General features: G+C 35.3%; 1 protein-coding gene across 11 annotated transcripts in view; it reads left to right on the top strand.

Annotated features, from left to right (window-relative positions):
• Positions 1-18,074, top strand: part of PKN2 (protein kinase N2) — a 192,466-nt gene that overhangs the window by 44,005 nt on the left and 130,387 nt on the right. For all 11 annotated transcript variants that reach the window (XM_007110065.4, XM_028489180.2, XM_055084485.1 and 8 more), the window contains exon 3: positions 13,050-13,204. In XM_007110065.4, coding sequence (XP_007110127.1) covers positions 13,050-13,204 — 155 coding nt within the window. The remainder of the gene's footprint in view (positions 1-13,049; positions 13,205-18,074) is intronic.

Below are 18,074 nucleotides of genomic sequence, written 5' to 3'. Positions count from 1 at the left end.
GTACCATACTGTCCTGATTACTGTAGCTTTGTAGTATAGTTTGAAGTTGGGTAGCCTGATTCCTCCAGTTCCATTTTTCTTTCTCAAGATTGCTTTGGCTATTCGGGGTCTTTTGTGTTTCCATACAAATTGTAAACTTTTTTGTTCGAATTCTGTGAAGAATGCCATTGGTAGTTTGTTAGGGATTGCATTGAATCTGTAGATTAACTCGCACACATATGGTCACCTAATTTATGACAAAGGAGGCAAGAACATACAATGGAAAAAAGACGTCCTCTTCAATAAGTGGTGCTGGGAAAACTGGACAGCTACATGTAAAGAATGAAATTAGAACACTCCCTAACACCATACACAAAAATAAACTCAAAATGGATTAAAGACCTAAATGTAAGACCAGACACTGTAAAACTCTTAGAGTAAAACACTCTTTGACGTAAACCACAGCAAGATCTTTTTTGTCCCACCTCCTAGAGTAATGAAACTAAAAACAAAAATAAACAAATGGGACCTAATTAAACTTGAACACTTTTTTTGTTCGAATTCTGTGAAGAATGCCATTGGTAGTTTGTTAGGGATTGCATTGAATCTGTAGATTAACTCGCACACATATGGTCACCTAATTTATGACAAAGGAGGCAAGAACATACAATGGAAAAAAGACGTCCTCTTCAATAAGTGGTGCTGGGAAAACTGGACAGCTACATGTAAAGAATGAAATTAGAACACTCCCTAACACCATACACAAAAATAAACTCAAAATGGATTAAAGACCTAAATGTAAGACCAGACACTGTAAAACTCTTAGAGTAAAACACTCTTTGACGTAAACCACAGCAAGATCTTTTTTGTCCCACCTCCTAGAGTAATGAAACTAAAAACAAAAATAAACAAATGGGACCTAATTAAACTTGAACACTTTTGCATAGCAAAGGAAACCATAAACAAAACAAAAAGACAACCCTCAGGATGGGAGAAAATATTTGCAAACAAAGCAACTGACAAAGGATTAATCTCCCAAATATACAAACAGCTCATGGAGCTCAATATCAAAAAAACAACCCAATTAAAAAATGGGAAGAAGACCTAAACAGATATTTCACCAAAGAAGACATACAGATGGCCAAGAGACACATGAAAAGATGCTCCACATCACTAATTATTAGAGCGATGCAAATCAAAACTACAACAAGGTATCACCTCACACCGGTCAGAATGGCCATCATCAGAAAAGGTACAAACAATAAATGCTGGAGAGGGTGTGGAGGAAAGGGAACACTTTTGCCCTGTTGGTGGGAATGTAAGTTGATAACAGCCACTATGGAGAACAGTATGGAGGTTCCTTAAAAAACTAAAAATAGAACTACCATATGACCCAGCAATCCCACTACTGGGCATATACCCCAAGAAAACCATAATTCAAAAAAAGAGACGTACACCACAATGTTCATTGCAGCACTATTTACAATAGCCAGGACAGGGAAGCAACCTAAATGTCCATCAACAGATTAATGGTTAAAGAAGATGTGGTACATATATACAGTGGAATATTACTCAGCCATAAAAAGGAATAAAGCTGGGTCATTTGTAGCGATGTGAATGGACCTAGAGTCTGTCATACAGAGTGAAGTAAGCCAGAAAGAGAAATATCGTATATTAATGCATATTTGTGGAATCTAGCAAAATCGTACAGATGAACCTATTTGCAGGGCAGGAATAGAGACGTAGACGTAGAGAACAGACATGTGGACACGGGGGCTGGGGAAGGGGAGGGTGGGGCAAATTGGGAGATTAGGATTGACATATACACTACCATGTGTAAAATAGGTAGTGGAAACCTGCTGTATAGCACAGGGTGCTCAGCTTGGTGCTCTGTGATAACCTAGATTGGGATGGGGGAGGGGGAGCAGTGGGAGGGAGGTCCAAGAGGGAGGGAATATAGATATACATATAGCTGATTCACTTCATTGTACAGCAGAAACTAATAGAACATTATAAAGCAGAAACTCATTGTAAAGCAGTTATACTCCAATAAAAAAGAAAAGAAAAAAGAAAAAATTGTTCGTTATATAAAAAGCCAGTTTTAGGCACAACATTGTAAATCAACTATACTTCAATAAAGAAACTTTTTTTTGAAGATATAATGTAACATATATAGGCAGTTCTGAAATTTTTTTTTTTTTTTGCGGTACGTGGGCCTCTCACTGTTGTGGCCTCTCCCGTTGTGGAGCACAGGCTCTGGACACGGAGGCTCAGCAGCCATGGCTCACGGGCCCAGCCGCTCCGCGGCATGTAGGATCTTCCCAGACCAGGGCACGAACCCGTGTCCCCTGCATCGGCAGGCGGACTCTCTATAAAGCAGAAACTAACAAAACATTGTAAAGCAGTTATACTCCAATAAAAAAGAAAAGAAAAAAGAAAAAATTGTTCGTTATATAAAAAGCCAGTTTTAGGCACAACATTGTAAATCAACTATACTTCAATAAAGAAACTTTTTTTTGAAGATATAATGTAACATATATAGGCAGTTCTGAAATTTTTTTTTTTTTTGCGGTACGTGGGCCTCTCACTGTTGTGGCCTCTCCCGTTGTGGAGCACAGGCTCTGGACACGGAGGCTCAGCAGCCATGGCTCACGGGCCCAGCCGCTCCGCGGCATGTAGGATCTTCCCAGACCAGGGCACGAACCCGTGTCCCCTGCATCGGCAGGCGGACTCTCAACCACTGCGCCACCAGGGAAGCCCCAGTTCTGAAATTGTAATGCCTAGGTTGCTTATTTTACCTTAAATAAAAAACACTACAACCCATAATCTTATCCATGCTATTTTGTAAAATACTAAGAAAGCTTAACCAAAGTTTGTGTTAGTTATAAAATATTTCAGCAAAATTAGTTCAGTTGGTGACATCTGACATAGGTCATCCTGAGTACACAAAATAACTGATTAAGAATCCATTAATAATTAGTGTTCATTTATTATAATCTGAGCAGTTTCCAGATGACTATATAAGGTAAGCATATCTGTTTAAACAAGAAAGATGGATTTGGGGGCAAATATAAACAGTTAATATAATTGTAACATATGTCAAGAATCTGGAGCAGCTTATTTTTAAAATATCTGTTTATAAGTGCTAAGTGAAAACCAAAATGTTGACCAGTGAACAGTAACTATGAGACTTATAGATGGACGTTTGTGGAGATAGTTAAATAGTAAGATAGTGCTTCAGCATACTACTACCTTTATTAATTTAGATTTGGCTAGATTTACTTCAGTTATATTTCCTCTTATTTTTTTGTGAATGAAATAAATAGCCTTGTTCCATAAACAGACATCCTGGCTGTACAAGTGCCACTTTATGAATATTGAGCACTGGGAGTCAGCTAGGTATAAACTAAAGAACAAAGTTTGTATAATCCAAGGTGTCATTCCAGCTGGTTCATTACATAGTTATGTGTTTGTGTACCACTTGCAACCCCTCCAGGCCTTGTTTTTCTCGTTCATAAAACAAAGAAAATAGAGACTATATATGCTCTTTCTATGGTGTTTTGTGAACAAGGGTTTTAATAGCTTGAGGAAAGGTCGAGTATGAGGTATTTAAGCTTTTCTAATTCTGAACATGAAACCTCTGGATGTAAGTAAAATCTGAGGAAGCTTTCCTGGGGCTAGGAAGTAAAGATTCAAGGTCAATTACGTTACTAACCTCCAGGAGAATGAGGTAACCAGTTTAAGGCTAAACCTTATTTAGGAGCCTTCTAAGGATGGAGACTGCTCCTGTTTTCTAGAACTCTTAACTCATTTTGGAAGCCAACTGCTCAGTTGTGGATTTAGAGAAAATACAGAAAGTACCAGAAACAGCATATCTGTTGCTCTACACATTGTTGGGAAAACTACTAACAAATTCAGTTTTTACTCATCATTCTGGCCTTGGAAAATCTCATCTCTAAGGAGATTTTAACCACGTTGTATTTTCTGCTGACTTTCAAAGTGGTATTTCAAACCAAAATGGATTTTCTGGGCTTCGTCTCATAATTTATAGCCTTATAACCTTATGGATATTGCCTGAATATAGGTATTATATTCCTGTTGGCTTTGCCTCTTAGCATGTTTAAAGTTGAACTCTTCCTTCCTGGAACACTGCCTCTAAATCTTTCCCTTTTGTTTTCTGTCCTGTTAATGGCATGACCCCCATAATCTGTAACTAAAATCTGACTTTTACTGTAGATGTCTGTCTTTCTTTTTACTTTCACTCTCCAGTGTAAGTCAAGTCACCAAGCCCTATAGATTCTACCTCTGACATAGGTCTCAAATCTGTATCTCTTCTCCATCCTTACTGCTAAAGCCTGCAAGTTAAGTATTTCTCTAATCCAACCTATACACTGCTACCAGTATTTTTTACTTAGTGTTCAGAATTGATCCTGGTACTTTCTTGCTTTAAACCTTTCAGTGGCTCTCCATTCCCTACAGAATACAGTACAAATTTATAGCATTACAGAGATGCCCTTCATATAATCTGGCCTCTGCTAATAACTTCAATTTCTGATTGAAATTGTTCCTCCCAAATCTAATTTTCCCATCTATCTTCATACCATTTATGTTTGCTCTCTTTTTTTATCTTTCTACACGTGTGTGTGTGTGTGTGTGTGTGTGTGTGTGTGTGTGTGTGTGTGTAGATTGGCAAATCTAGGTGGTGGGTTTATGGGTGCTCACTATACCATTCTTTCATCTTTTCAGTATATTTGAAAATGTTCATATATACACACATACACTGTTGCATGAATAGACACACATACCCATTTATATAGGTACATAGAGGTTGTACCTGACTCTAAGCCCTTTGAGAAAAGGAATTTTTTTCTCAAGTCCTTTGCACAATACCTGAACATGTAAGATGTAACCAATTCCCTGTGTTAAATTCCCTTTATTCAAAATATCTAGTGTGGGTTCTGTTTGTCAACTACACTGAATGGTATACCTTCTTTACATACCATATAACAAACTTAGAATACTTTAATTTCAATCTACGTAACTCCAATTGACCTAAGTGCTGTCATTGTTCATATTCTAGTTCTATCATTTTATCTTCAGTTTCACAAGTTATATTAATTATTATTGTTTTATATAGTCATTGTTGGTTTATAATTACCCACGTGTTTATCATTTTCTTTGTTCAACATTTCTTCATGCTTCTCAGGCCTTCTTTCATCTTGTTTCTTTTTCTTCCAAAAGGTATAGACTTTAGAAAGATATTTCCCCGGGTATATCATTCTAGGTTGACATTTATTTTCTCTCAGTACCTGAAAACTATTATTTTATGTCTTCTGGATTCCCCTGTTGTTTTTGAGGGGACAGTTACTGATCTAATAGTTAAACTATGCAGATATTCTGCCTTTTCTCCCTAGCTGTTTTTAAGAAACTCTTTTTCTGTGGTGTTCTGCTGAATGGTATAGATTTCTGTTCATTTGATCTGCTTGGGATATGTTGGGCTTCCTGGATCTGAGATTTGTGTATTTCATTGATTGTGGGAAGTGCTTAGTGCCTATCTCGTTGAATGTCGCATGTCTTGTATTCCCTCTTCTCTTTCATTTTGGAACTCCAGTTAGATGCATGATAATTTCTTCAAGTCTATCTCCATTTCTCTAATTCTTTCCATGTGTCCAGTTTGCTCTTGACCACGTATATTGTATTTCTAATTTCTGTTCTGTTTGTATATGTGTTATATATATAATATATATTATTATATATATATTATATGTATATACTACTACAAGTTGTTTTGTTAATCGTGGTAATTTTTGATAGTCTCTTGTTTTAGTCATTCTTTTGATACCTTTCTATTTTTACCTATAAAATATAGTTTTTCACATTTTGTGTGAGGTAATGACAACAAATGAAATCTTTACTATGCTACTCCTGTAGTTTTTTTCTAACTCACGATGAATTCTTTTTATTCTGCCGGAACTTTGTGATTTCTAGTTTTGGGCACATTTTCATTGGAACTTTTATCTGTGGGAATTATTTTAGGTCTGGATTTAAAGTGCCTTCTTTCAAAGAGGATTTGCATTTGTTTCTGTAAGATGCCTGAAAGCATTATCAACCTGAGGTCAATTAAAATACAATTTATGATTAATTTTTGGGGGGGCACATAGATAGTATGATTTCCTGCCTCAAACCTGTATGAGAGCAGTAAGATTTTTTTTTTTAAAGAATATCCATTTCCCCTCCCCGCCAGTCACCCCAAGCCAAAAGCAAGTCAACAAATAATTCACCTGTTATGAATGACAACTTTTGAGGTTCCTGTCTTTAATCATGTTTTTCCTGATCTGACTGCCTACTTTGTAAGAGTCCTTGGGCCTTTTCTTGGGCTCTTATTAAAATCCAAGCTTTACTTCATCAGGATGATGAGAGCCTAATAAGTCTCTTCTGTTCAGAAAAGCAAAAACATTATCAGAAGCACAAAGGTACAAATGTCTGCTTATATCTGTCCTGGGATTGTGTCACATGCACCATGCATTCACTGCCTTCTCCCTATCCCCCAAATGCAAATAAGTCTGAGAAATCTTGTTTTTTTTGTTTTGTTTTCTTTTTCCCCTTAACCTGCTCTTAATTTAAGCAAGAGAAAAGGAGATTGCACATGGAGTATTAAGTTAGTCAACCCACCATTTCAGGTACTTAAAGATTGCAAATATCTTCTGATTCTATAATTTATTTGAGGTGCCTTGTAGCACCTTGATTTTTATAGGTAATTGTTATCTCTTGAGTTATTTTTGTGGAATTATAAGTTCCAAGGATGTTCTCCAAAGACAAAGATATCACGAAAAAAAAATTACAGGCCAATATCACTGATAAACATAGATGCCAAAATTCTCAACAAAATACTAGCAAACCAAATCTAACAGTACATTAAAAGAATCATACACCATGATCAAGTGGGATTTATCCCAGGGATGCAAGCATTTTTCAATATCCACAGATCAATCAGTGTGATACACAGTATTAACAGATTGAAGAGTAAAAACCATATGATTTCAGTAGATGCAGAAAAAGCTTTTGATAAAATTCAACATTTATTTATGATAAAAAAAAAAACTCTCCAGAAAATGAGGATAGAGGGAACATACTTAAACATAATAAAGGCCATATATGACAGTCCCACAGCTAACATCATGCTCAACAGTGAAAAGCTGAAAGCATTTCCTCCAAGAAACAGGAACAAGGCAGGAATGCCCATTCTTACCACTTTTATTCAACATAGTTTTTAGGAAGTTCTAGCCATAGCAATCAGAGAAAAAAAGAAAAAGGAATCCAAATTGGAAAGGAAGAAGTAAAACTGTCACTGTTTGCAGCTGACATGGTGCTATACATAGAAAATCCTAAAGATGCCACCAGAAAACTACTAGAGCTCATCAATGAATTCAGTAAAGTTGCAGGATACAAAATTAACATACAGAGAGATCTGTTGCATTTCTATACATTCACAATGAACTATCAGAAAGAGAATTAAGGAAACAATCTGTTTACTATTGCATCAAAAAGAACTAAATATCTACAAATAAACCTAACAAAGGAGGCAAAAGAACTGTACTCCAAAAACTAAGGACTCTGTTGAATGAAATTGAAGATGACACAAACAGAAAGATACACTGTGTTCTTGGATTGGAAGAATCAATATTGTTAAAATGACCATGTTAGCCAAGGCAATCTACAGATTCAGTACAATCCCTATCAAAATACCAATAGCATTTTTTCACAGAACTAGAACAAATAATTTTAGAATTTATATGGAAACACAAAAGACCCCGAATAGCCAAAACAATCTTGACAAAGAAGAACAGAGCTGGAGGAATCAAGCTCCCTGACTTCAGACTGTACTACAAAGCTGCAGTAATCAAAACAGTATGGTACTGGCACAAAAACAGACAGTAGATCAAGGGAAGAGGATAGAAAGCCCAGAAATAAACCCATGCACTTACGGTCAATTAGTCTATGACAAAGGAGGCAAGAATATACAATGGGGAAAAAACGGTCTCTTCAATAAGTGGTGCTGGGAAAACTGGACAGCTACATGCAAAAGAATGAAATTAGGATCTCTAACACCATATACAAAAATAAACTCCAAATGGATTAAAGGCCTAAATGTAAGTCCAAAAGCCTTAAAACTCCTACAAGAAAACATAGGCAGAACACTCTGACATAAATCACAGCAGTTATTTTTTGGATCTTTCTCCTAAAATAAAGGAAATAAAAGCAAAATTAAACAAATGGAGCCTAACTAAAAAGCTTTTGCACAGCAAAGGAAACCATTGACAAAACGAAAAGACAACCTACTGAATGGGAGAAAATATTTGCGAATGATATGACCAAATGAAGGATTAATACCCAAGATATGTAAACAGCTCATGCAACTCAACATTAAAAATAAATAAATAATGAGCAGAAGAACTGAATTGACATTTTACCAAATAGAAAATACAGATGGCCAACAGGCATATGAAAAGATGCTCAACATTGCTAATCATCAGGGAAATGCAAACCAAAACCACTTAGAGGTATCACTTCACAACTGTCAGAATGGCTATCATCAAAAAGTCTATAAAAAACAAATGTTGGCGAGGAGGTAAAGAAAAGAGAATCCTTATACACTGTTGGTGGGAATGTAAATTGGTGCAAGCAGTATGGAGGTTTCTCAAAAAACTAAAAATAGAAATACATATGACCCAGTAATTCCACTCCTGGGTATATATCTGAAAAAAACAAAAACACCAATTCAAAAAGATGAATGCACCCCAAAGTTCATAGCAGCAGTGTTTACAATAGTCAAAGTATGGCAACAACCTAAGTGTCTATCCACAGATAAATGGATAAAGAAGCTGTGGTATATATACATACAGTGGAATACTACTTAGTCATAAAAATGGCCAACAAAATTTTGCCATTTGCAGCAACATGGATGGATTTGGAGGGCAGTATGCTAAGTGAAGTAAGTCAGACAGAAAGATAAATACTGTATGATATTGCTTATATGTGGAATCTAAAAAATATGACAAGTGAATATAACATAAAAGAAGCAGACTCACTGATATAGAGAATAAACTAGTGGTTACCAGTGAGGAGAGGGAAGGTGGGAGAGACAATATAGGTGTGGGGTAGTGGAAGGTACAAACTGTTGGTGTAAGACTCAAGGTTGTATTGTACAACACCAGTAATAGCCAATATTTTGTAATAACTGCAAATGGAAAGTAACCTTTAAAAATTATATTAAAATTTTTAGAAATTTTAAAAGAAAAAACTGGAAGGAAGAAAAATAGTTTGAAAGGGAAAATAGGTGAAATCTAAGGAAGACAGCAAAGTGTTTTTCTAATTTCTAAATGAGTAAAAAGTGGTCTTTATAAAACAAGACATTTCCAAAGTTAAATTTCTGGCTTGGCATATACTTTTGTGACCGTTGCAAATTACTTAACCTCTTTGAGTTTGCTTTTTTATTTCTAAAATAAGGTTATATTACAAACCATTGTTAGTTCCTTTGAAGATTAGATGGCAGAAATAGCTGCTTAATTGAGCCCTGACATGTAATTTTATTGAGCCCTACACTTTAGCCTAAGCACTGTACAGGATTTATCTTCACAGTAACCCAAAATTTGTGGTTAGATAACTGTAACACATATTAAGTAACTGTCTGATCAAGATCACACCAATAAGTAACAATCACAGGATTTTAACCCAGACATTCTGACCTCAGGAGCCCAGACTCTTAACTGATGTGTTATTTCTTATGTTCTTAAAATTCTTATTAAAACTGAAAGTATACTTTTCCATGAAACAGTGTTAGATATTATAATGTTATTACGAATTCACAGACCAATAGAATCAGTGGGTATTTCATTGTCTTGGACAACCTTCTTTAATGTGCAAGAATTTCTTATATAGTATCTTTAATGGTTTGTAATCTAGCTTCTATATAAATGCTTCCAGAGACAAGGGATTTTATTACATTTTTTAAGGCAAACCATTTAATTTTATAAGGAATTTCTCTTTATCCTGGGATAAAATTTTTGCACTCACTACATTTACCCTTTGGTTCTAATTCCCTGCCCTGTGAGGAGATAGTAAGAGGACAGCTTCTTTTATAGACAATTGTTTTAAATGTTTAGGCAAGAATCATTTCTCTTACCCTAGGCTAAACACCATCAAGTATTTTACAGACAACAAATTTCCATACTTTTCTCAACTGAGGTCCTTCTACTCTGAATGCATTCCAGTTCTTTTTAAAAATGTGCTTACTATAAATTAACTTTATGTACCAAATTTTGTATAATTTCAGTTTCTTCCAAGAGTCTTGTATCATGTTTAAAAAAAAAAAAAAACAGGAAGTGGGGGAGAAAACCTAACTGTTCACAGATCTGAATGCACTTTTCAGTCATTGCTATAAATGTGCACTTCATTTAGGGACTCAACAGAGATATACTTAACACTTGTACACTGACTAGTACTAGTTACTGTTTACTGGATATTTACTATGCACCATGGCCTTTTCTAACCTCTTTACACATAACTTATTTAGTCACAATAATCCTGTGAGGTAGATTATTTTCACTATTTAACAGATGAGGAAAATGAGGCACAGAGCTAGCTGTTAAGTAATTTATGCCATATCACATGATTTGTACTAAATCTCAGTGCCAAAACTGAGATTCAGACCTAAGCACAGCCAGGAGAGAGAGAGAGAGAGAGAGAGAGAGAGAGAGAGAGAGAGAGAGAGGGAATTTATTTATGTCTTAGTTTAGGCTGCAGGCTGAGAACTCTGAGATTAAGGTGCCAACATGGTCAGAGTTATGGTGATGGCCCTCGTCCTGGTGTGTAGACAGTGTCTTCTCAACCATATCCTTACATAACAGGGAGACTGCCCTTATGACCTAATTACCTCCCAAAGGCCTCACCTCCAAGTACCCTCACGTAAGAGCTTCAATGTATGAATTTTGGGGGTACACAAACATTCCGACCATAGCAATATGTTAAGTAGTTCTTTTGTGTGCCTGATCTGAAAGCTTATCTACCTTTTATAGTAGTTTTCTTTAAGCATATGTCAACTTATAAAAATCAACTTTTGGAGCAGCTCATTTGTAATTTGGGAATTCAGTAGCAATAGAAACCTTTCTTGAATTTGAATCCTAGTTAATTGTAACTTTACCTATTTCCTGATATGTAAAGTGTGGATAATATCTGTCTCAAAATGTTATTTTAAGGATTAATATGCATAATACACATTTGTATGTGTGTATAATTATACTGTTATATATGTAAGTATACACACATACACACAGCGTTTAGTATAGCTGTTTACAAGGCTTTTAAATGGCAAAGAGGCAGCATAGCACAGCAATTATTAAGCTAGACTTTGGAACAGAACTGACTTAGTACCTGTATGACTTTGGGCAAGTTTCTTAACTTCCCTGTGCTCTAGTTTTCTTTTCAGTAATATAGGTGTAATAGTTGTTTCAGGGCTGTTATGAGGATTAATGAGTCAATAAAGCCCTTAGATCAGGACTTAGACCTTGTAAAGTAGTATGTAAATGATAAAATAATATTATTTTATATCAGTATCTAACATAGCATCTGTATTTTTGTAAGTTAATTAACAAATGTTTTTGAACTAGTGACTTTTTTTTTTTTGTTTTTTTTTGTTTGTTTGTTTTTTGTTTTTTTGCGTTACGCGGGCCTCTCACTGTTGTGGCCTCTCCCGTTGCGGAGCACAGGCTCCGGACGCGCAGGCTTAGCGACCATGGCTCACGGGCCCAGCCACTCCGCGGCATGTGGGATCTTCCTGGACCGGGGCACGAACCCGTGTCCCCTGCATCAGCAGGCGGACTCTCAACCACTGCGCCACCAGGGAAGCCCGTGACTTTTTTTTAAAGAAGTATAAAACCAAATATGAAACATATTTATTAAAATTGGTTAGTCACACCATCTTTTATTAGAGAGAGAAGGGAACTCTGAAGCACAAAGTTTAAATGACTTGCAGTTTAAGCAGTTTTCTGGTGATTACCAAGCTACTTGTAACTAAAACAGGTCTATTACCCTAGTCTTCTAGCTTTTTTTTTTTTTTAATCTAGAGACCTGGTGTGGATAAAACACAAAATAACTTCAATATGAAGAAATTTAGATATGTGGTAGAATTATTAGATGTGTTTCAACAATAATGGATTACTGAGAATAATTAGAGCATTCTATTTGAAGTTTTTGTTTTTGTTTCAAAATAGAAGCACCATGGTATGCTTTATGAAAAGCAATGGACTTGAATTTTTGGTCTTCTTACACCCCCTACCATCATAGTAAAAAGCAAAATGTGAAGGCTTTTATACATACACTTAGATTTTTTTTTTTTTTTTTTTTTTTTTTTTTGCGGTACGCAGGCCTCTCACTGCTGTGGCCTCTCCCGTTGTGGAGCAAAGGCTCCGGACGCGCAGGCTCAGCGGCTATGGCTCATGGGCCCAGCCGCTCCACGGCATGTGGGATCTTCCCGGACTGGGGCATGAACCCGTGTCCCCTGCATCGGCAGGTGGACTCTCAACCACTGCGCCACCAGGGAATCCCCCACTTAGATTATTTTAATTAATGCTAGCATTATATTTGAAGTACCTTTAGTCCTATGTATAGGTAATTACTTTAGTAGAATTTGTATAATTTTGAGTATGCTTTGTTCTCTAACCAATCAGGTAATAAGTAGGGAATTTAGTTTAATTCTTAAATATGCTAGTCAAATTGATTTGATTTAATTTTAAAGTAATTGTGTTAGAAAAACTTTGGACAATGATCTAACTCAGCTTCAGACTCAATGTAGTCACTTCTACAGTATCCCTGGCAGATAGTCCTACAACTCTACTTGAATATTTTCTTGACTTGAATTCTTGTATTTTCTGTAAGCATAAGGAGATTCCATTTAAGTGACTTCAATCTCGTCTCAAACCTTGTAATTCTTTATGCTTTGAAAATATTAACTTCCAATTTTAAACAGAAATTAGTCCTAGTAAATAATTTGTAATATACTATTTAACTTACAGATTGCCCAAGGACTCCAGATACTCCCAGTAGTGACCCTCGTTGTTCCACCAGCAATAATAGACTGATGGCCTTACAAAAACAATTGGATATAGAACTTAAAGTAAAACAAGGTGCAGAGAACATGATACAGATGTATTCAAATGGATCTTCAAAGGTAAGTACAGTAAATAAATGTAAGTGTGTATACAGTCAATCCTTGTTATTCACCGATTCCACATGTGTGAATTAACCTACCTGATAAAATTTATTTGAAACCCGACATCAGTACTTGTGACACTTTCACAGTCATTTGTGGGCAGTGCACAGAGGGGTAAAAAATTTGAGTTATCTGATGCAAACGTTCACAGCTGATGTTGAACAAGATGATACTCTTCTTGTTTAAGCTCTTATACTGTAAACAAGTATCCTTTTCATCGTCTATTTAGTACCACATTTTTTGCGTTTTTCTGCTTTTCATGATTTTGCTGTTTAAACACTGTATTGGAATTTCTGAGATCATTTTAGCCTCCAAATCTGTGTATTGACAGTACAACAAATTGGAAACAGAAGATTTCTAAAATATTATTTTAAAAATTATTTCTACCAAAATCAGTCAATAAAAAATTTTTAAGTAAAATTGTCTGAGTAAAGGGTACACAGGAACTCTCCACAGAAAACTGCAACTTTTCTGTAAATCTAAAATTATTCTAAAACAAAAAAATTTATTTAAAAAAGTTTTGGCTATAATGAGTTTTCCATCACTACATACAGATCTTTAAGAAAGGACAAATGAAAAGAGAAGATGTTCTATCATTAATGATTGTTTGGACTAGATCTTTGGGTTCTCAGGGAATCTGGCATGGGCATGTAACTCCTAATTAAAAACCAGTGTTACGGGGAACACTTGTTACTAATAGGAATGTGTTCTTTTTCTGAGATATAATGTGGAAGAGAAAATGATAGGAACAACTGAACCGGATTAACATGAAGGTTCTTTCCAATCTAAGGTTCTATAGTTTTATAATTTGCAAAAAGTCTTAGAAAGGTTGATTTATTATAAAATCCACCGTTCTACTTTCAACTCATTTATTTTAAAGATTTTTGCCTCTGCAAATCAGTTTCTTCCATATTTTAATAGATAGTTCTTCTTTTTTTTTTTTTTTTTTTTTTTTTTTTTTTTTTTTTTTGGTACGTGGGCCTGTCACTATTGTGACCTCTCCCGTTGTAGAGCACAGGCTCTGGACGCACAGGCTCAGTGGCCATGGCTCACGGGCCCAGCCGCTCCGCGGCATGTGGGATCTTCCCGGACAGGGGCACGAACCCGTGTCCCCTGCATCAGCAGGCGGATTCTCAACCACTGCGCCACCAGGGAAGTCCCTAATAGATAGTTCTTAAGTAATTTCATAATAAAAGTTTTAGGTATGTCTTTTTGTTTTTTAAGTTTAGGAAGACTTTGAAATTGGGGGGAGTGGAGGGGACAGTAGGAATCTTTGCTTGGAGCCAAGTATCCTATGCACCCATTCAAATGAAATTTGTGAAGATGCTGAAAAGAGAGAAATGTGTATATGTTATAAATAAGGTTTTTTAAAACTTATTTATGAAAGTTAGTTCAATTATATGCCATATTTCAAAATAATTTCTAAATCATTTTTAGAGAAATGTATGTATTCCTACTTGATGTATCACTTACATGATCCGATACTTGATAGTATACTATTTCACTAACTTTGAACATTTATTATGGGACTTCACTAACTTTGAACATTTATCATGGGATGGTAGAGTTGCATTTTTTGTTGTTTTTAGTATTGACCTTTAGTTTGGGGTTTTTTTTTTTTTTTTCATTTTTATCAAATGTTATTTTGGGCTTTTTTTCTTTTTTTAAGGCAAATACTGTGTTCTTGGAACTGTGAATGCATCATATTATACTGAGTGTTTTAAAATTAAAACACCTCTGGAGTAAGGTTTTTAAACCTATGGTTGATGGATTAGATTGAGAGGTTCATGAATCCTTTGAAGTTATAGGAAAAGTGAGTGTGTATATTGATAAATGGATGAATAAGAGGGCCATGGGTTTCACTGTATTCTCAAAGTGGTCTGTAACCAACACCCCCCCTTCCCAAATTTAACAGGTTTATGGATGTATTAAAAGGGAAATAGATAACTTACGATAACCACAAGTCCAAAATAAACAGGGCTACTAGTAAGCCTGCTAAAACAAATAGATAAGTTCCAGTAGCCTTTTATTTTTAATTAGGAGATCCATTAATTCGAGAAGGGTTCAAGTGGAGGTCCAGAGAATATTAACAGCTGCTGTAGTCTCTGAGGTAGGCCCGCCAGTTATTCTTGTCGAGATTTGGTCATAACTGTTTCATTTCTCATCTTTAAACCTCTCATAGGGTCAAAGTATATCTTTATGAGAATAGGGAAAGTTGTACATTGAAGTTATGTAGAATATTAATTTAGTCATTAAGGAGTTAACAGTTTGATAACTATTATGCTGGGCTCTGGAGTATGAATATTATAAAAGTAGTGTCTTATACGTAGTAGGTACTCAACAGATAATATCCTGCTTTCAAGAGACACACTATCTAAAAAGCAGATCTCACTTGTAAATAACTACAATATATAATAGTGGTATGTTCAAGTTACTTAGAAGCACAGTGGAGAAGAATTACTTAACTATCAGAAGAAATAATTAAAGTCTTAGTATAAGATTTGAAGGATGATTTAGAGTTTAAGAAGGAATTACTTTCTAGAGATAGTGATGTGGGTAAGCCCAGTATATACAGGGTAAGGAACTGTGGGATACAGTGGCTTGCTCTAAGGAAGTGCTTTCGTATGGCAGTTTCTTATCCGACATATCTGAGGGTAGGTAGGATGCACTTCTAATGGTAACAGTCATCAACTCTAGCAGTTATTTTCAATGAAAGGCCATGCCCTACTGGGGTAACATCTGAATCTCCAGAAAGACACATTTTATTTGGGAAAAGTCCTTCAGATGAATCCAACAGGACTTTTTCTGTTCCCCACCAGAAGAGCTTTAAGCAGATGAAGTATAGTGAGAGGTGTAGCATAATGAAAGACAAACCAGATTATAAAGTACTTTGTACAAAATTAAGCAGTTGAGATTCTATCTTATAAGGTGTAGGGAGCTGCTGAAAGACTTTTAGCAAAGAAAATACACGATCAGATTTACAGTTTAGAAAGTTCACATCCATCTTCCTCAGACTTGAAGAATTAATTAGAGAGGGTCAAGTCTACAGGCAGCAAGTTTAAGGAGGCTTTTGTGGTAGTCCAGGTTAAACATGCTTAATGCCTCTTGTAACAGCAACGAAAGCAAAGAAGAGAGAGTCAAGTAATTTTGGTAGAATAAATATGTGGTGTCTGGATATGAGGAAGAAGGAAGAATTGAAGATGATTCTTAGATTGGTTATATGAACAGACTGATGAATGGTGGAATCCTTCACAATGATAGGTAATTCATTATGGGGAGCCAATTTAGTGATATGTATGATTAACTCAGCTTGACAGTAGATAAGTCCTCTTCAGAACTCTGGTTATTGGATTCTGTATGATAAAATTATTACCCCTGTGCATTTTACAGCCAGAGTTGTCCTTTCAAAAGGTAAGTCAGATATTTTCACACGCTTGTTCAAAACCCTCAGTGGCTTTCTAGCTATTTTAGAACAAAATCCAGAGTCCTTACTGTGATTCTGCAAGTTCATACATGATTTACCCCTGGCTACCTTCCAATCTTATCTTCCAAAACTCTTTCATTCTCTCTCATTACCCTCTAGCCATATTGACTTCTTTGCTATCTTTTGGACATACCAAGGACACTTTTACCTCAGGGCCTTTGCATTTACTGTCTCTGCCTATATAGCTCTTCTCCCAAGTACTTTTCATGGCTTTCTCTCTCACTTCATTACAATCTCTACTCAGATACTGCCTCTTCAGCAAGCTCTTCATTACTATCTTATGTAAAATAGCAACCCATGTCTTTCCTTATCCCTTTCACTGCATTACCACTAACTGAAATAATAATTTATACAATCAATTTCTTTATCATCTATTTTCAACATTAGAATGTAAATTTCATGGCTAAGTAGTACCACTGGTTTTCAGAATAATTTCTGAGGACTTGATAAGACATGCTGAAGAAATGTTTCCTGTTCATATATTCATATGACAAACTTAGCTATTTATTAATATCTGGGGTTCTTTCTAGCCTCTATCACCTTTGTTTTTCTTTTTTTAAATGCTTCCAAGCCTTTTCTTTTTCCTCATTTGAAAGTGCTGGACCATCTATCTAAGCCTCCCTTTCTCAGATCTTCCAAAATTGACATATTCCAGTCTTACCTATATTAAAAGCTCACAAAATTTTTCTGGATTCCTTCCACTAAAACTGATCCCATCTTCCTGTGAATTTTTCTGTGACTACTTTTAACATTCTGTTACATATAATAGTATCTGTATCTCTTCAAACTATAAGTTTTATATGGTAGCATTCTAACTGATTAATCTTTGTATTTTTACTGGATGTGGCAACATTTAATTCATGCAAAGTAAGCCATAAATATGTGATGGAAAAATAAAGATAATGATTGGTTTATTTATTTCTGAAAGCTGTGTGTATAGTATAGTTTATTATTTAACAGTATCACACTATGACTTTTAAAACAAGAAGTTATTTTTTATAAAATAAAAAATATAATTTGAAAATATAAAATGTACTTTATTTTTATTTATAATTGTAAAATATTGTACATTTGAAATATAATTATTTATAGAATGTAGTATGCTAATTACTAATAGTTAACGACTTTGTCTAGTCTGTTAGTTTGAACCATATGAAATTGCGGTTTTTTTTAGTTCAGAATCAGATATTGGCATGTTCATATGGTTCAACCTATATATGTAAAAATCTTCTCATAGTTTTAGCATAAAAGCTAGTATTTCTCTAATATATAAACCAGTTCATATGCTTTGGATCTAGCTTTCCTCTTGTCTTCAACATATTAGGTGCTCAACACAAAAATCCA

The sequence above is a fragment of the Physeter macrocephalus genome, chromosome 4 (assembly GCF_002837175.3).
Source record: "Physeter macrocephalus isolate SW-GA chromosome 4, ASM283717v5, whole genome shotgun sequence".
NCBI lineage: Eukaryota > Metazoa > Chordata > Mammalia > Artiodactyla > Physeteridae > Physeter > Physeter macrocephalus.
Note: the sequence above shows the minus strand (reverse complement) of the source record. Positions and strands in the feature narration are given on the sequence as shown.